At 48.6% G+C, this 19664-nt stretch overlaps 1 protein-coding gene across 15 annotated transcripts in view; it reads left to right on the top strand.

Annotated features, from left to right (window-relative positions):
- PPFIA1 (PTPRF interacting protein alpha 1) overlaps positions 1-19664 on the top strand; it is a 1842515-nt gene that overhangs the window by 503066 nt on the left and 1319785 nt on the right. For all 15 annotated transcript variants that reach the window (XM_069623437.1, XM_069623430.1, XM_069623431.1 and 12 more), the window contains one exon: positions 9899-9973. In XM_069623437.1, the coding sequence (XP_069479538.1) occupies positions 9899-9973 (75 nt within the window). The remainder of the gene's footprint in view (positions 1-9898; positions 9974-19664) is intronic.

The following is a 19664-nucleotide window of genomic DNA, read 5'->3' as shown; positions in this document are numbered from 1 at the left end:
ATTATTTCCTGACAATTAATACAGCTCATGGACCCTCTCCTCCCACACCAAACCCATAGCCGCACCCCCTCAGTGAATATCCAGATCTTGCTCTTCTATTTGTTGCGTCATCTCCGAGCACCTAGCCCTCAGAGCGTTTGCTGCCGCCTGTGGCTTAAAAGTTAGAGCCGGATAACTCTGGTCATAGTCTATCACTGGGGACCAAATGTTCGTGAAGCGGTGAAGAAGGCCTCTGTTTGCCGCCGTAATCTTTTCCGCGACAAAAACGTCCCAGAGTTTCAGCCATCATAGGATCATTAAGGGTCCTTCCGGCGATTTCCAGGTTCGTGCCACCGTGATTTTAGCGGCCAGGAGTAGGTGAGGAAGGAGGGTGGCTTTTCTACCTGATGTTGGGTATACACCTGGGATCGGGGCTCCTAATAGGATCGGTTCCGGCTCCAGAGGCAGCCGTATCCCGGTTATGTCTGCTATGGTGGCAATGCATTGGGTCCAAAAATTTACTATCACTGGGCAAGACCACCACATATGGGTGAACGATCCCTGGAGGCAACATCGACGCCAGCAGCGCGGGTCCAAGGCTGGGTTGAAGTGACTCAGTCTGAGCGGCGGGTAGTACCATCTTAGAAGTAGTTTATATGCACACTCGCGGTTAGTAATGCAGAAGGAAGAGGCACGCGTGCGAGACCATATGTCCGACCAGACCTGGTCTTCTATCGGGTGTCCTAGGTCCGTTTCCCATTGGTTCATGTAGGTTGCTCTAGCGACAAGAAAATTTGTCTGCAACAGCTTGTACATCGCTGAGATTCGCCCTCGATGTGGGGGATCTGCGATTGTCCTCTGTCGGGTCTAGGTCTCGTGTCGCTGCCTTGCATGTTGCTGGGTGGGAACACCAATGCCGTAGTTGCGCATATGTGAATCTGTCTGTTTCCGCCAGGTCAAAGGTGTTTTTGCATTGTTCAAAAGTGAGTGGCCTTTTCCTCTCAATCCAGTTCTTAAAGTTTGCCGGATGGGTCCCTGGGGAGAACGCCGGATTATGAAATACCGGAGAAGCGGGGCCTAGGTCTCTGGTAATTCCTCTTTGTTTACGTGTCCATTCCCAGGCTTTTAGAGTCTGCTTGGTGGAGGAAAGGATGGCCAGCCACGTTCTCTGTAGGACGTGGGGGGAGATGCAGGAGGAAGCGGAGGGGGAGGGGTAAGCGGGATTGTTCAATCTCGACCCATCTTGGCCTGTTTGACCTTATCGTCCAGCTTTCAGTATGAGCTAACTGGGCCGCAATCTGGTATTTCTGGAGGTCTGGGACCCCTACGCCTTCTGAGTTCGGACTGGCCAGCATCGTCCAGAGCGGGATCCTTGCCTTTTTACCTTTCCAGATGAATCATAGGATCTTCCTCTGGAGGCGCAAGAGTGGGGGCCGGGGGATCAAAGTTGGAACGGCCGAGCACACACAAAGCAGCCGTGGGAGAAGGTTCATTTTACATGCCGCCATACGGCCTACTAGCAATCTCCTGTGAAAGCCAGCAATTGAGATCTTCCTCCAAGGTCTTGAGTAGCGGCTGAAAGTTCGCTTGGTAGGTATCTTCTGGTCGGGCTGTGATTTGTACTCCTCGGTAGGGGATAGACTTTTCGCTAAGTTGGATCGGGCAGAGGGTTCGGAAGGAAGCCTTATCTTCCTGCTCCAGTCTCACCCCCAGTGCTGATGATTTCGCGAAGTTTATCGCAAATCCTGAAACTTTACCAAAGCGATGAATTTCTGCCAGGGAGGACCTCAGCGATTGGGTGGTATCCGATATGGTTAACACATCATCTGCAAATAGTGCTATTTTATGTTGAGTCGGGCCTACTTGGAGGCCTTTGATTCTGGGGTTCAGTCGGATCCGCCGGTGATTGGTAGTTCGCCAAGACGAGTTTCTGAAATGCCGATCCAAAGTGAAAGGACTCTAGGGTGAGTCGGAGAAACGACCAGTCCACCTTGTCAAAGGCCTTAGTCGCATCTAAGGCTATCGCAGCCAATTTTCGCTTGTCTCGCTGCGTGACTTCGACCAGGTTTAGGACCCTGCGGACGTTGTCTGCAGCAGATCTGTTCAGTACGAATCCTGTCTGGTCTGGGTCGATAATATCCGGGAGCACCCTCCCCAATCGATTAGCCAAGACTTTGGAGTAAATATTAGTGTCCAGGTTTGGTAGGGAGATGGGTCTGTACGCCGCGATGTCCCCAGGGTCTTTTCCCGGCTTCAGGGCAAGGACGGTGATCAATTCTTGCATTGATGGGGTAATTGTCCCCGAAGTGGTGAAAGAGTTAAAGAGCGATGCCAGGGGGGACACCAGCTGGGAGCGGAAGACTTTGTAAAAGCGAGTCGAGAATCCATCTGGACCCGGGGCCCTTGGTTTGAGACTCTTGATGACTTTGTTGACCTCTTCGCATGTGATCGGGGTCTCTAGCTCGTCTCGTACCGTAGGGGCTATCTGAGGCAGCGCTGCGTCTTGTAGGTAGGAGAGCTGCTCTTTGGGCGATCTCGGGGAGGCTGTCATCGTGTCTGTAAGGTGAGTTACTGCAATTCGCTGCTTGTCTCCCTCTGTGAATTGGACTCTGCCTTGGGGATCACGGAGGCTCAAGATGCCGTTTCGCTTTCTGGTCTTCGCCAGCTTTTCCACTTGGTTCTGGCTAGCATCTGGACTGTGTCTTCTGCATAATGTGCTTCCAGCTTCTTCCGGGTTATCCGCAGGGCCCGATGGGTTCTGGGCGTCCAGTTTTTTGCTTTACATATAGCTTCCGCTTTCTCTACTTCGTCCTTTAAGATCTGGCGGGACTGTCTCTTCTTTTTGTGGTCGACCGCACATTGTGAGATTAGGACCCCCCTCACTACTGCTTTCATTGCGTCCCATGTATTGGCTGGTGAGGTGTCTTCGCTCTTATTTTCATTGAAGTAGTCTTTGATAGCTTTCGCTACGACGTCCCTTAATGACATGTCATTCAAGATCGGATCGTATAGGGACAATTGCGTTTTGGGAGCGGATCCGGGTCATGGGCCCTCAGTGTTAGAATGACCGGGGCATGGTCCGATAGGATTCTGGGACCCATGATTACATCGTCAGTGAAAGCCATCGCTTAGAGGGAAGCCAACAGCAGGTCGATGCGAGAGTAAGTTCTGTGTACGCCAGAGTACAATGAGTAGTCGCGGACTTCAGGATGCAAGACTCTCCCAGGTGTCAACCACATCTAGGGTTCGGAATAGTTTGAGTAGGGCTGTCGCCACGCTATAGTCTTTACGGGCCGGGGGATGGGACTTATCCTTGATTGGGTCCGGGACTCCATTGAAGTCTCCCCCTATTGTCTGTCCCTCGACGAATGGCCGGAGGGCCCCTTCCAAGGCCAAGTAGAACTCTTCCTGTTTATCTTTCGGGGCGTAAATCGAGATGAGGGAATACAGCTGGCCATAGATCCGGCATTTAATAGCTACGAAGCGGCCGTCTGGGCAAAGTAAAGTGTCTAAGATTTGTGGTCGAAGTGTCTTAGCGATGAGTAGCGCTGCTCCACCTTTGTTGGTGCCATTCAATGCCAAAAATTGTAGCGGGAACTGTCTGTCGCTGAGCCTACAGAAATCTGCTGGGATCAGGTGGGTTTCCTGGAGGAATACAACCGAGGCCTCTTCATTCTGTAGGCGTCGGAGCATGGATTTCCTCTTCTGCGGCCCGTTTAAGCCTCTGACGTTGAGGGTCTGGAACTTCACTTTCCGGTGTGGTTGAGGGGCTTCATGGACTCTCCTCGATGGCTGGGGTGGGTTCTGGGGGGGGGGGAGCCGTGGGTTTCAGGCATCATCTAAGAGCTTGGTAGTAATGCGGTACTCCAGTGGTCAAGTTTTATGACCTCCAACGGGAGGGTAAACTTGAACGAGAGGGTGAACTCGAGCATGTGTGGGGGGCTGGGGTTTTCTGTGCGGCCTGCTCCACGGCCAACGGAGCCATGACAGTTTTCCCCGCCAACGGGGCAGGGGTAGAACCATCGAACTTGGTTTGACTCCAAGGGTGAGTTGGTGACATATTCCTCGGAGTGGGGTATGGGCCGTTCGGGGCCCCCGGCATTGCTGTGTTCTGCTTCGGTTCCGGGATCGGTATTTGCACGATAGAAGAAGAGGATTGGATCATCTCATCTTCCGGCGTCTCTGTGCTTTAGACCAGGATTGTTGCTGCTGTCTTTGGGGTGATTGGTCGGGTTCCTCTGGCGGGAGGTGTGGACTGGAGGTGAATGAGGCTTCCGGAGAGTTTGGGTGCAAGATGGATTTCGCGTCTTCAAGATGGCTGATTTTGCGCAGGGTTCCCTGGTACGAGAATTGCAAAGTGGAGGGGAAGAGCCATTGGTAGCGGATCTGCTGGCTTTGGAGGAACAGGGTCAAGGGCTTGAGAGCTCTTCTTTTCTGTAGGGTCATCAGGGAGAGATCCTGGAATATCTGCAGCGGGGTACCCATGAATGAGAGTTCGTCCTTGGTGCGGCTTATCGCCGAGATGGCATCTTTGGTGGCATAGAAGTGGACCCTAGTGATCTTATCTGGGGGGCCGTCTGAGTCTACTCCTCATCTCGGCGCAATCTGTGAGTCCGGTCCAGGACGAGTTGGGCTTTGTCCATAAGCGGGAGGAGAGCCTGGAAGAAGTTGATTATGTATTGCGGTAGCTCTTTGTGTTGAATAGACAACGGGACCGCTCGAATGTGCAGGTTATTCAGTCGTGCCCTATTTTCCAAGTCCTCTTGCTTAAATTCGAGGATTTCGCTTCTAGCCTGGAGCGCTTGGATCTCGCGTCGCATTTCTATTATCGTTGCGTCATGGCTCTGGGTCACGCCCTCAACCTCTCCTATCCTCTGTTCGGCTTCTGTGAGTCGTTGGTCGTCTGTTCTAGACGTGTAGTGAGCTCGGTCATGCAGGAACTAAACTCAGCTTTGATGTCCCGCATTAAGGTCACAATGTCATCTTTGGTGGCCAGATTACTTTGTTCTTCAGGGGCCTTCTGTGGGGTGAGTTTAGGAGGGAGGTCCGGTTTCCTTGCCTTATCCGCTGCTAGGAGCATGGTAGAAATGTCTGAGGTTTTAGTTGGTTTAAGTTTCGACATCTTGCTAGCACCGTGACCCTGGGGATCCTCTTCTGGCCGGGTCGCGGAGGGCAGTCGTGATGCGGTGATCTTTGTTTGGGAGCACTTGGAGGAAAAGGATAATCAACGGCAGGGTCTGCTATAGACAGGGTCTCTGGGAGGGTGAGTGATGAAGCCTCTCCAAGCGATATCTTTCGGGGGAGGGATTGATGGGTTAAGCCGTTTTTCTTTTAAAGTTGATGTGCCTATATTAAGGTACTGCCGCTCTTGAGTATTATGGGGAGTTGGCCCAGTTTAAGATGGTTGCAATCACTGCAGAAATCAGGGATGGTATTAGCAGCGGGTGGAGTGGGCAGGGGTGTCCCAGGAGGTTATGCAGGCAGGTGGCGCAGGTGTGCCTTTATAAGGTGGTCGTGGTGTCGTACTGAGAAGCCAGAAAGGGTAAGAGGGCAGAGATACGTAGCCCGCCCACCGCAACCAGGATCCAGGATAATGGAGGCGAGTCTCTTCAGCTGGCGAGGGGTATGGTGGGCAGGGGCGCCCCAGGAAGCCGCAGGGGGGCACTATATCTACTGCTGGGGCGGGGGAGGTAATCGCCAGAGGGCCAGGGCTCAAGTGATCCGGAGCAGGCGAGCCAGGAGCCCCAGTCCGTAGGGGGGGGGGGGGAACACCGGCAGCCCCAGTGAGGGCGGCAGGCACAGAGCAGTAAGCTTCCTAAGGAGAGGCAGACGGCGGGTAGAGCCACGGAGAGCAGGGGAGGCCCCACTTCAGGACAGGCGGGAGGCAGCAGGCAGCAGGATCCGGGCCAAGGCGAAAGAAGCCTGCCTCATTCAATGGAGACGGGGGCGCTCACCTGGCGTGTCCTCCGTCTCCGCCTCCAGGGAGCCGGGCCGCAGAGCAGATGATGGCCGGGAAGCTCTGGAAGCTCTCCTCCAGGAGGGCCCCCGCAACTGTGGGTGCATCTGGTCCACCGGGCAGGAGCGTTGGAAGGCAGGCGGCGGGTCCACTGGGGCCCAGGTTGCGGGCGGAGCCACCTGGGCGAAGGCAGACGTAGCCGTCTCAAATCCCCGCGCCAACAGATGCAGGCGAGGGGGGGTGGATGGTGTGCTCCCGCACCCGGCCTCAAGGCAGGAGGGCTCCGGGGTCCAGAGCGTCCCTTCAGGGAGCCGAGCCGCAGAGCAGATGATTGCCGGGAAGCTCTCGAAGCTCTCCTCCAGGAGGGCCCCCCGCAGCTGTGGGCGCGTCGGGTTCGCCGGGCAGGAGCATCGGGAGGCAGGCGGCGGCTCCACTGGGGCCCAGGCTGCGGTCGGAGCCACCCGGGCGAAGGCAGACGCAGCCGTCTCGAGTCCCCGCGCCAACAGATGCAGGCGAGGGGGGGTGGATGGTGTGCTCCCGCTCCCGCACCCGGCTTCAAGGCAGGAGGTCCGGAGTGGTCACCAGCTCCAATAGCTTCCGGCAGCGTGGCCCCGGGCCGTTGCGGACAGCAGGGAGGGGGAGCAGGAGGCACTACGAGCATCTGGACTGCCGGAGGCGGTGAAGGGCCTGGGTCGCGGCCGCCATCTTGACTCGCGGCGGGGAACACCAGCGCAAAGTTCCCGAGCCGCGTTTTCAGCGACCCTGCAGCGTTAGGCACTGGGATTGAAGCAATGGGTGCAGGAGTTGCTCCACCGGAATCTCCCGCCAGAAGAAAGCAGCAGCATTGCTGGAACCGACTGAATTTCAATCGAAGCCGCGGGTCCCTACGGAGGCCATCAATGGAGCAGCCTCATCAGTGGCGCTCCAGGCCACGCCACGCCCCCGTTAATTTCTTTTTTTTACTTTTTCTGATGCTCTGCACTCTACCATTTTGGTCTTGTTGCTATTCAATCTAGGATCTTCAATTTAATGCATCCAAGATTGAAATCTTATTTTTTTCCTGCTTAATCTATCTCTACTAGTTCTATTCTTACCTCCATTTTCTTTCCTCCCACAGCTATCCCCTCAGTCATTTTGCACGGACTCTTGGAATAATCTTGGACTCCGCTTCTCTCTTTGCAAGACCACATTCCTAATATATTTCGCTATCCTCTTCATAACATTCGTAAAGCACGTCCTTTCCTTTCCAGGCAACCAAACGTCTGCTTTCCTTCTTGGTCTTATCACACCTGGTCTTCCCCACTATCGTCTGGTTCTCTTAAGATCTTTAATTCTGCTGTCGGCACCATTTTGTTTCCCCTCACGTATAGCCATCGCTTCTTCACTTTAACAATCTCCTGGCTCACCCTTAACTCGTGTTTGCTTTTTATTTTCTTGTGTATAATCCTTCAATGTCTTTATGATCTGGCCCCTCCTCATCTATTCTCTTATTTTGATCTAGCTCCCTACCTGCTTTTTATGTTCTGAATCACTGCATCGTTTATCTGTTCGTAAGCCTCCCTCTGCCTCTTCCCGGTTTTGTTCCTTTTTTTCTTAGTCTCCCAAATACTGGTATTCTTTACCACTCTCTATTGGGTCCTTCACCCCTTCTTCATTTCGCACTTCCCTTAAATCTTACCTTTTGTCATTGGAAATGGATCATGGTTTAACTTTTACCATGTCATTTTATTGGTCCTGAGTGAACTGACCCTTTTTTAAAAGGGTTGAATAGAAAAATTATCGATTTTTATAAAGACTGCTCTGTGACCGCACGGAGCGGTCTTTCTAAATCGAATTGCCATACTTGTCAAATCCCTGCCACACACGAGTGCGCACAGGGCCTGACAGGCTGACAAGGACCCGGAAGAGCCCTTGCAAGAGTAGAAGGTAGGTGCATGCCTGGGTGGTTGAGTTGGTGTGTGTGTGTATTGTGATGGAAGGGGTGGGGGGTGGGTTAAAAAGGGATTTGAGTGGCATAACTAATGGTGACGGCAAAGCGTCAACTGTGATTTGAGGCAGTGTAGCCTAACGAGGTGGAGGTTTAGCAAAACCTACGTGCTCAGCTAATTGTGGGCCTAAGCATGATCTGTGATCCAAAACTGTTTCACTATGTGGAGCTAAAGTACCATCAATAATCACTGAAAATAATGGTTGTACTGAAGTGCTGCCTAAAAGCCAAATCCCAAAATGTATGCTTTATTTAGTCTTTATAGACCTGGTCCAAGGACCAAACCACGTGTTACGGGCCCTTAAGTTCAGGTCTATGGGTCCAAATTGTCTGGTATGGCCAGGTGTTGCGGTATATGAAGCTATTCTACCCCTTTTCACTTTTGATGTTTTATAGCATGGTTACTCATTATGTGGCCGCCTGGTTGTTTTGGGCTTCAACTCCCAAAACATCTATCTGGCGGGCCACATGAGTAAACCGAGCATATAGTGTGTGGGTGGTCACAGAGAATTGGCTGTAAATATGCGTGTGCTGCTGGTATGCTTGGAATCCAGGACAATCTGCTGGCTATATGATCAGATCTGAATTCTAGATTGTATAGCTCACAGATCGTCCAATGAGAAGGCCTTGTCAGCATTCCAAAGCGATATCGTCTATTTCCTTTAAATAGTGTTGACGGGAATTGTTTTGGGGTAGCAGGAGCTTCTGCTGCCCACCGTCTGACTGCAAATGGCTGTGTTCACATGTCAACTTGTAGTTCTCACTATTTCTACCACTCTTGATTATTTCAGTCCTTGTACAATGGCAATTAAGCAATGAGAGAAATCAAAAAAAAAAAAAAAAAAAAACCTGAAAAGTGGTGGCTGCTAGATCCTATGAAAACTTTCACATACTGGTCTCAGGTAGGGATGTAACGGTATACCGTTAAAGATACCGTGAACCACTTAATTGAACAATAATAACCGTCACATTGTTTATACCGTTCATACCGTTAAGTGTGCTTTTCAATCTGATTTGGAAAGGCTGCAGTAAGCAATTGCTGCGCAGTCTTGGTTTTGCACTGTTGGATGTGCCGTCTGCCAAGTAGTTTCAGTTGGAGCAGTTTTTAATGCCATTCCATAAACCACACGTGCCTTACACAAAATCAATATGTTAGCAATAGGAAGAATAGATACAGTGCCAAGAAGGAAAAGGGTTTACTTTGGGGTGACGGCTTTGGGGTTTATATATTTATAATGGATAATGTTCTCTAAACATATGGCAATGGGGGATTTCTCTGGTTCTATCATTGAATTTACATATAATAAGTCACAATGCGAAATTCACTCATCTCTGTGGGTATTCCCTGCTGCCATACCAAAGGGTAACATGTCAGTGATTACTGAACACCTTTTGGCCCGCAAGTAAACTAAAGGCTGTAACATAAAGAGGTGTGTGGTGTGTGGTGTGTGTGTTGTGTGTACAAGCGTATACTACCATCAGCCTCCATTGATCTGTGGCATGCAGGTTATCAAGATGGCAACATGTTCATCTTCACCAGTAGCCAGTGGGGAAGCAAAAAGCCTAAAAGACCACTTAAGAAAAGCTATTCAGTTTGCTTTGCCAGTTGCAGCAGGCCTCCACCCCACCCCCTCCTCTCCACACGTGTGTTTGTGTTTGGTGGAAGCAAGGCATTTCAGTGGAAAGCATGTTGAAAAGCCCAATTCTGGCCCTGGGTGCCTGGTTTTGTTTGTGATGATACATCTGTCAATTTATGATCTTTTAGAAAATATTTGTTAATATCAGTTAACTCCACCTGCTATACCGTGATAACCATGATATACCGTCATTTGGCAAGAAGGTTATCGTACCGTCATAAAACAAATACCGTGACACCCCTAGTCTCCAGTGTCCACTAGTTCACTTAAAATCTTAAAATGGATGGGCACTGTTTGGCCACTAACGTGACTTAATTGTACATTGTGGTTGCTTTGCAGGTGCGAGAAAGGTTGCGTGTAGCACTAGAACGGTGTAGCTTGTTGGAAGAAGAATTAGGAGCCACTCATAAAGAGGTATGTATATTGGTTGATTTGAGGTGGGGGGCATATTGTTTAATTCGAATACTGTGTATTCATATAGAGAATATCTGAATGGGAAGTATTTCGAAGTTTGTCTAAATCCATGAGTGTGAATGCACCATCATATTTGTGCACCAGTATAAACTCCAGAGTATCATCTACCGAGGGAAACTCTTCCATCTCACGGCATTCTTTCCAGATTCCCCGCCCTCTGACAATAAAACAGAGATCCCTCTCCATTAGTCATTTTTCCGAATTTCTTTTGCATGCTCAAAGGGATGGAAGCCTGTGTTTTATGGATAATCGGCTCTATGCCTATCCGCTGTGTACAAGAAGCTGTACCTGTGGAATAGAGCACAAAAGGCTGCATTCAGTAGGTACACATTTTGTAAGTGTCCATCCCCCGGTACCTGTGTGGGGGGAGGAGGTGGATAATGTGAGTCTCTCGCCCTTACCCCCTCAAACCCCTGCATGGCACCATCTGTCTCCTCCACCTGCTCCTTACCCCTTCCCCGCTTATCTGCTGTGGGCTTTGGCCTCCAGCTGCCTCCTTCCTGTTCAGTGTGCGCTCTGCATACTGCATCCCCGAAAGCCTGGCGCACAGCACTTCACTCTTTTGTACACAATCTTTTATGCCCCGGCATCTAGACTTCAAACAGGATAAAGTATTTGGAAAGTGGTGCAGGCACCTTCATTTCTGTGTAATGGTCTGTAATTATGCCAGCATCTCTGCAGCTTGTCAATGTTTGGTATTACCATCTATTGGTCTATCTAATGATTGAGTGCACAAATTGGTCTAATTTGTTTAGAGGGGCACCTTCAGTAAAATGTGTGTGTGAGATGGGTGCATGAGATCTACAATGGTCGTTCTAGTTCACACCCTACTAGGATATTAATTTTTCCTACTGTTGTTTCGGTCACAGAGCAGAGGAAGAAAACTTTGAAGCAGTGATTATGAATTTTTCGGTGACTGCCTGGGGAGAGATGGCATGAGAATGATTAAGATCAGTTTTTGTTATTTTAATGACCCCAGAGTTTAGTGTGAGGGTCTCATAGACCAGACGTATTTTACATTTCTGCCTTTCGGGCAGTCTGGTCTTCATGAATAGACAATCGTAGGTTCTTGAAATGCCTTCCACGGAACCACAAATTAAGAATATGCCGAGCTTGTAAAAAGTGTAAGCAAACACAGTGGAAACATGGAATGAGAAACGTTGCTCGTCCTATGCAATAAGAAACTGATAATGCTGAAGACCTGGGCGTTTGGCATAGATTTAGGAAATAGGTTAAGGGGTTAGAGACTGAAATGGTTTCGATGTCCCAAAAGACAGTCTCATAAGTCTTCCAAAATAGACTAGCCATACTGGTACCCAATCGGTGAAAATCTTCAAAGGTTTCAGAGTTCTCCTTTGAAATGGCACCCAATTATGAATTGGTGCCTTATGGGGACCATGGAATTGGCACATCGCCTTCAGAAGATTAGCACACATACTGGAAGAAACACAATATCATTAAACTCTACAAAGGTCACCTCAGCACCACAAAGATCGAAAACCCTTCTGTTCAAGTAACCATTCACCTGTAAATATGGCATTATAAAATAACAGAAAATGGTACGGCACAAGTAGCAATGCAAAGTTAATGAAGGAGGACCGTGTTCCATAATGGGCACTAGAAAGAGACATGGCACTGAAGATTGGGATCAGCGCAGAAAGACAACTTGGTGCTGGAAAACCCACAGGCGGAAAGGCAGCAAGACACGTAGGACACTGACAAGGTAGCATTGCATGTTTTTTTTTCTTTTTTCTCACCAAAACAAACTGAACTGGCCTTGTATCTAAGAATCTGTCCTAAATAAAAGATGTCGAGTGCTCATTTGGATGCCTATGCACATGTATAGTAGCACTAAGGGTAAGGCCCCAGGCCATGAAAGGCAGTGTTCCTGACCATTTTGAAAGTATTTGTTTTATATCTCCCTTCTGGTGTGCTACTGTCCTGGGGGTGGTAAGTACAGTGAAATAGCTTGGAAATATTTAGAGGTTTACACATGTCCTGCTGCCCGCATTTCGGGCTGATTTATCACACAGGTTATTTCCCGCAGCATTAAAGGTTTGTGACTAGTCATGCCCTTAGCATTTAAGGGCATTGAACAATTTCTAACTAGTGCAGAAGGAGTTAAAAGGGCTTGTAACAGGGCAGATACATAAACCTACTGCAAAGGCAGGCCTTTAGTAACCAAACTAAGGGTAAATTTTGTAGGGGTTTTACTTTCAAAGCAAATCCCAAGACCCTTTGATGGCAATAGTCTGCATTTACAAGGAATCTTCATTTGGTCTGGGGTTCGGGGTCGAGGTGTTGTAAAATTACGTTAACGCAGTCTTGGGAGGTTTCTCCCACAGTAGAGATGTCAGGACCTAAATAGTGGACTCTAGTCTGACACAATTGCAGCTTTATCTTGGAGACATTCATGAGCAAGATCTGTTGACAGATCGAGTAAGTCTTGTTTTGCAGGCTTTCCATTAGAGAGATGCCAATAGGTCTGCATACTGTATCAAAACGGACTCCTCTTAGAACACCAGTAATTGAAGATCTCCTTAGAATTTGCGGCAGTGAGTCTTTCCACATACCCGTCTGGTAATCTTGTGAAGCAACATTGTAGATATTTATATGAAAAGGATAATGAATATTTGCTATCAGGGTGCACAGGCATAGAGCAGAAATCTACCAAAGTGTGTAGCAGTCCCAGGAATTGAGGACACAATGGAAACAGGGTTAGGAAACACATGAAAGGTAGGCCTACTGCAGCATTAATGGCTTGCAGATCTTGTACAAACAGATAGGCATCTTCAACAGGTTTCTTGATGGAAGGAATCCGAGTATTACAAGGAGTAGGCACAATAATACTTTTTGAGCAGTGATTCAATAACTGGTCTTGAACCCTCAGTTCCCTTTGAAATGGGATACTGAGGACTGCAAAGTACAGGTTTGGTTTAGTATAAAGTTATTTGTGCCGATTCATCGTTCAGCATGTGTCCCACGTTTACATGAGTGGTCCATCATTTTGCCAGGACTCTGCATTGAGGTAGTATAATTCTGTGGTTTCATTTTCAAATTTGGGATCTCGTGCAACACAGCAAAAAAACTCAAATTCCCGATGTATGGGAACATCCAAGATTATACTATACAGTAACAGTAAACCGTAAAGGCCATTTTACAGAATAAATCCAAACCCAATAAATTCATTGACTTACATGGACTCAGTAGAGCGCGGTCCCCTGAGATGGCACCCAGAGTGAGAGAGACTGAGTAACCGGATGAGGTCTAGGCTTACACACAATACCTCCAGCATTGATCACTTAGTCAGAACAATGGACATGGAAACTCTGAGGCTCTCAACATCTAGCTGTGTCAATGGGGCAATAACTTGGATTTCCTATCGTGAATTCAGTGTGTTAGACGGTAGAGGTGGAGGAAAAGCTTGAAAAGGTCATTGTTTGTTCCGCTCGTCGTTTTCAGACACTCTTCCAATGTCCAAATTCTTTACAATAATTACATTGGTCATTGTATATATTCCTGTTTTGTCTTTCCTGAAGTCCCCTTGACCCTGATGTTCTGGAGCTCCTCTTCTCCCTTTCCCCAAAATCTCACATGAGCATGGTGCCCTGCCCTACTTTGTGAGGGCTGGAGCTGCTGAATTTGTAATCCCGTTAATTTTGCTTCAATGTTTTTCTTTCTTTTTACGCTTTTTCATGAAAAGGTTGTCCAGATAGTAATGGCTCTGTCAACTCCTTTCCCTCCCAGCCAATAATCACAGCCATAATTGCAACTGCAATCTTAAGCTGGAGTCCCATGACAAATTGTGAAACTACCGTTGTGCATACATCGCTGCGTTTGTGATCGCAGGGTATTGGTCTGGGCATTTTCTAAGTTTTTCAAACTAAACTGCATGATTTGTCCTTCAATTTGTTTACAAGCATTTATCTTGAACCAATCTATTTTTGGAACAGATTTTCAGCATAGATGGGGTTAACCTGTCATTTGGTGTGCTGGGGATTCTTGCAATGGTCCATTGAATTTTAGTTTTTAGTAGTGTGCAATTATCTGGCAGAAGGGCAGCCCTTAACTGGTTGAGATCAGCACAAGTTGGATTGTAACAGTCAATAATGACCAGCAATTCCCCTTGAAATTTAACAGGCTCTTCGAATTTTTGAGGGAATCTTTGTACAATAATGAATAAAACAGTGGCGCACCATGGTGTCTGTCCAAAACTAAAGAATTCCCTATCCCCAGGCAACTGTGTTAAAGGGAACACTGCGGCTCCATTTCAGGGAGGTGGGTGTGGAAATCATTGACAGTCACAGAAGTGTTAGCAGATGGAGAGCCGAAAAGTTCACCCCTATGGGAAAAATGTAGCAGTGTGTACACAGTCATACCGTTTCTGTTCCTCGGGCAGTTCCATCTACCCTTGGAGCCCCTAGAACCATAGATTGGAAAAGATTGTCCTCACAAGAAAATGGTGTAGGAGGGCAATAATAAAGTTGTGGGCAATTACCCTGACATTGTTTTGCATTTTAAACATGTTTTTGTGCTACTATGTATGCAAGGGATGTATATGTAGTGGCAGTGATGGACTTGTTGTCCAGCTGGCCTGAGGTATGTGGTGAGAGATGTTCCGTTTAGCGGCATCATCAGGTTCCTGGATCCCCTATGTTGGAGGGGAAGGATTTCACAGTAGATTTATTTCCAACAATGGGCCACAGTTTGTCGCAAAAGAGTTTAAGAAATTTTGAAAGGGTTTGGGATTGAACAAGTGACCAAGTACCTGTACCTACCCGCAAGATAATGTGTGTGTGTAGAAAGATGTAATCACACTTTAATGGATGTTATAAGGGTTACGGTCCTGAATGAGACATGGTTGAATCATGGCTGTGATGTATAGTGTGTTCCAGTACAGATTGGTGACGCATTCTGCAAAAGGCGTGTCACTGTTTGAACTTTTAAGGATATGCATGCCAAATAGTCCTTTGTGCTCAGGCTGGATGCAGCGGGTCATTGTTTGGCTCGCAATTTGCTGCACACTGGTGATGTCAGAGAGCGTAGAACAGATTGGGAGAGCGATCAGATGCTGCTTCGTGTGGCAGCATGAAGTCTGTTTAAAGAAAAGCACCCTCCAGCATGCAAGACTACAACAGAGACTCCTGTCCTGATAACTTGTCTCCGGCAAGACAGGACAAGCCTGATTGTTGCCTAGTGTCAGACGTACCAGTGAGGGATGCAGGTATTTGCAGGCCCCAGTGCCATCTGCCTGCTGATGGTGGCAAAGATTAGGCGTGCGCTACTTTTCACCTGTTTATGTACTGAGGTAATATACATGCATTAGCAAAGTCAAGGGATTAATGTAAGATAAGTGTTCGGTCTCCCGATTTTGTTGGTACTGGTGTTTGTTTTAAGTTTGGTCACGTACACAAAAACAAAAGTGATGGCTGGAAGGTTTAGAATGAATCTAACCTCTGGCATTAGTACTTCACCTGCAAGCCATTAGAGACGGGGAAAGACCATATGCAAATCGGGCTTGGTTCTACTTCAAAAGGGGCAGTCTAGCCCGAACTGCTAGGGCATATCCCTTCTGCACAAGACCACAGGCATCCCAGATATGTTTCTGCCTTGTTGGACCCCAAAAGTGAGGCGTGGCTTGGGTCTCTAGGCCCAGCAGGCATGGGACCCACGTCTGGGCATACCCGTCCCGCTCGGGGTGAGAAAGCAAAAACAGAGGTGATGGTGGGGAGATTTAGAATGAATCTAACCTCTGGCATTGCTCTGGGAAACCCTCCAGAACATCATTCACCTGCCAAGCCATTACAGAAGGGGAAAGACCATATGCGAATCAGGCTTGGTCCCACCTCAAGCTACTCTGATGAGGCCCTCCTCCACCGATTACACCCTCATCCAAAAGAACTTTATACTGCTTTGGGAGTCTATCATAAAATGAGGAATACGTGGGAGGACACAGTCCATTTGAAGAATAAGTTACCCTTGGTAAAGTTCTTTCGATTGGATGATCCTCCTACATATTCCTCATCGACCCGCCCAACCTAGCCCACTGTAGAACTTCCAGGCATTAGACTTTAAAAGAGTGCAAAGTTTGATAAATAATGTCAGTAATTCTGCATATGGGTGACTTAAAAACAGAAGTGAAGCCAATGAGCGTTGTGCGTGGTATATATACTAGACGATGACGTCGACTGAGATGGAAGCCCTCAAGGGACATCTGGTCGACCATGTCCACGCACAGCACCAGCTGCCGAGATGAAGCATTTTCCGAAGCAGCTGAAGCTGGAAACAAATAAGATGAGGAATATGTGGGCGGAACATCCAATCGAAAGAACGTTACCACTGGTAAGTAACTTGTTCTTTCAACTGCACCTCCTCAGAGGCATTTTCCCCTTCCTCACCTTCTCCCAGAAACTCATCTCTAGAGCTCTGGTCCTCTCTAGGTTGGACTACTGCAACAGCTTCTTCCTCCATCTGCCTTAATCCTCCCTTTGCCCCCTTCAACTAATCCAGAATAGGACTGCGAGACTTATCCTTGGCTTCAAGCCCAGGGACTGCATCGCTCCAGCCCTAAAATCTCTCCACTGGCTCCCAGTTGTTACAAGGATCAAGTTCAAGATGCTCTGCATTATCCACAAGGCTTTCTGGGGCCTGGGATCCTGCTACCTCCAACTCTCTCCCTAAATTACACCCCTCCTGTCAGTCCAGAAAAAAGTAGACCCCTCAATAGTGAAGGCAATGTATTTTGTTGGCCGAAGACCAACCGCCTCATGTGTTTGGTAGCAGAAATACAGACCCATAAGCTTTAATAATGTGCGGCCATTTTAATGTGAGCAAGATCGCCATTTTGTCTTTCTAACTTCGCCTCTTGCCTTCTGTTAAAACTGCTTTGCTGAAAACGTATTCTGCTCCACTAGTACATTATTATTCATGCATAGAGCAAGGCCACGAGAGACTTGTTGAAACATAACGCAGCGACCCAGACAGAAATGCCCGGTCTCCTCCCTCACAAATCCTTGGAAGTAAGCAAGAAGGCATTTAATCATTACACAGGTGCGAGCTAGTCTCGCTAATGCAGTAGAAATGTTAGAAACGAACATTTAATGGCTTGAATTATGCTCTCCTTTACGGCCCCCTTTCACCGAGCCCTGGAGAGCGGGCTGACCCCTAGTACACGAATAAAAACTAGAAGATGGCAAGGCCTGGAATGTGTCTCTCCCCTGCACGCAGCTTGCTTGCAAGAACAGAAGCATTGTGTTCTTTAAAACAAAGAATTGTGTCTGTAGGCTCGCAAAATTGCAGACTGTTGCTAAATGAAGGTTTGAAGGTGTCATATTCGTCACAATTGTCAATCACCAAACCTAATTCAAAGGAGATACATTAAGGGTGGTATTAAATGTGTCACCCCTGATTGTAAGATGCTTGTTTTGTATATATGTAACTGATGTAAAATTCTCACTCTTGCGTCCCCCGGGGTCTGGAGAAACACGTCGTGGGGCGTGAGACCCAGTTGGCCAACTGAGACTATTTGCTTTGCAATAAACCCTAGCTTTTGGGAATACAACCTCGTGTCTGGCGTATCAGTTCGTGTGTGGTGATTGTGCCTTGTTTCCATACGCGAGGGTCCCCTAGGGGCCCCTTCACTCCAACCCCCAACCTTCACTTGCCTTAACAGGCTCCCTCCCCTAGTACTAGCCTGGCAGACCCCACCCCTACTGAGTCTGATCCAGCCCTGTCCTCCTTTTAGCATGTGGATCTGCATTCCCTGCACTCCCTGCTTTCCCCTGGCACTTGTCCACTTGACCTCCCTTGGCACTCGCCTAGCCTAGGGGCCCTCTTCCCCCTCCACCCCCTTGCACTTTGTGCTCTCCACTCTTCCCTTCCCATTTTAACATTAACGCATTCTGCTTTGACCGGCACTCTTCCTTCCCCACCCCCCCTCCTCTGCACTTCTAGGTACTGCACTTGCACAATCCAAATGTCACAAGGCCTAGTAGGACTGTTTTTGTTAATCTTCATCCCTGTCCGTAAGCCCCGCCCCCCCTTCCAAACACCATTTGCTGTATAGGCGCATTATAAATACCCAATAAATAAATAAAAAGAAAAACTTTAGAAAAGTCTTTACTTGCACCCAAAATCAAACCAAGTGCGCATAGAATTTGTTGGATACTTTGAAGCCGGCATTGGGTGTTTTGGCAGTGAGACTGAAGCTAATGTGTATGTGTCTAAGAGGGGTGGTAGTATTCTTGGATGGTATGAGCAATGTGACCTGGGGATAATCATCAATCCCAAGGTGCCGGATCACATTGCCACTGTCTCCCAGGAGTTTTGAAAACCTGAGGAGTGCTTTGACTGTGTATTCAGCAAGATCATTGGATGTTTGAAAGGGTTTTTTCACAGGATTGTGTGCCCCTAGTGTGAGACCCCCACTCCTGCTTGGCTGCCTTCTGCTTTCCTCCTCACACCCCTCTATGGTGCTCCGTTTACCCGATCTGCTCTAACTGCTATTCTATCTCCTAGCCATCTCACTAAGTCTGTTAGGAAGAAGCTCAAAAGAGACATACTGTTCTCCAACCAAGGCATCCCTATCTCTAACGACCACCAGTGCTTCCTCCAGGCAGACCCTCAATGACATCCTCTTTGTCGTTCCCTCTCCAGGCCTATGGACACCTCATATGATCTCTGTTCTCTCTCTCCTTTTTCCTCCACTCCCATTAAGGGTGGCTCTCGGTGGGAGGTCCTCCTGGCCCCCTTCCACTCCTCCAAGACCACCATTAATGTCTCTCTGAATGGCACCGTCTTGGTCCAGGGCCCTCAGCCCAATCTCCTTTTCGTTAGACGCTTCCCGCATCTTATCTTCCTTCCTTCTCCTGCTACTCCTACCTACTCCTCTCTGGCTCCTCTGCCACCTTCCTCTTACGCCACCTCTCTGGCACCCTCCTCTGCTTCGCTGGCTGCTGTGCTTCCGCCACCTCTCTGGCACCCTCTTCTACCTCTGACTATTCCATCTCCTTCCTCCTCCTTTACCCACCCTAGGGCACTTCTAACACCTCTGCAGGGCGTAGCTCATGCCTGTCCCCCTCCACAGAAGTCTTTCAAATGTGGCAATCTGCTCCACATCGCTACCCTTAACTTGCGCTCTGTTATCAACCACTCCTGACATCTGCTGATTGCATGGTTTACGGCCAACGAGTTTCGACCCCCCCCCCCCCCCCCCCGATGACTGCAAGATCCTCTCCGAACCCAGAACCAACAGTCCAGAAGGTGGAGTAGCCCTGATCTTCCCGGAGTGGATACCTGCTTCTGTCATTCCTACACGGGTCTGTTCCTCCCTTGAATGCCTGCTCTCTCTCTCCTGGCCTCTTACTGTGGCCACCATCTACAGGTCACCTGGTCATGTCGCCCTCTTCCTGTGGGCCGAGCTCCCCTCCCTCCTTGCCTCAACTTCTCAACTTCTTCTCAGACCTCAACATCCACTTGAATGCCTCCAGCCCCTCCTGGGCTCTTTCGCAATCTCTGCAACTCTCTTCCTCCCTCTGGCCCGACACTCTGCTGGGCACACCTTAAATGTTCTGATCTCCTCACATCCCTGCCTCTAACCACTCCTCTCTCCTGGACTGACCACTTTCTTCTC

This window comes from Ambystoma mexicanum, chromosome 11 (assembly GCF_040938575.1).
Source record: "Ambystoma mexicanum isolate Mex_15411 chromosome 11, UKY_AmexF1_1, whole genome shotgun sequence".
In the NCBI taxonomy this organism is placed as follows: Eukaryota; Metazoa; Chordata; class Amphibia; order Caudata; family Ambystomatidae; genus Ambystoma; species Ambystoma mexicanum.
This window is presented reverse-complemented; position numbering and strand designations above follow the sequence as displayed.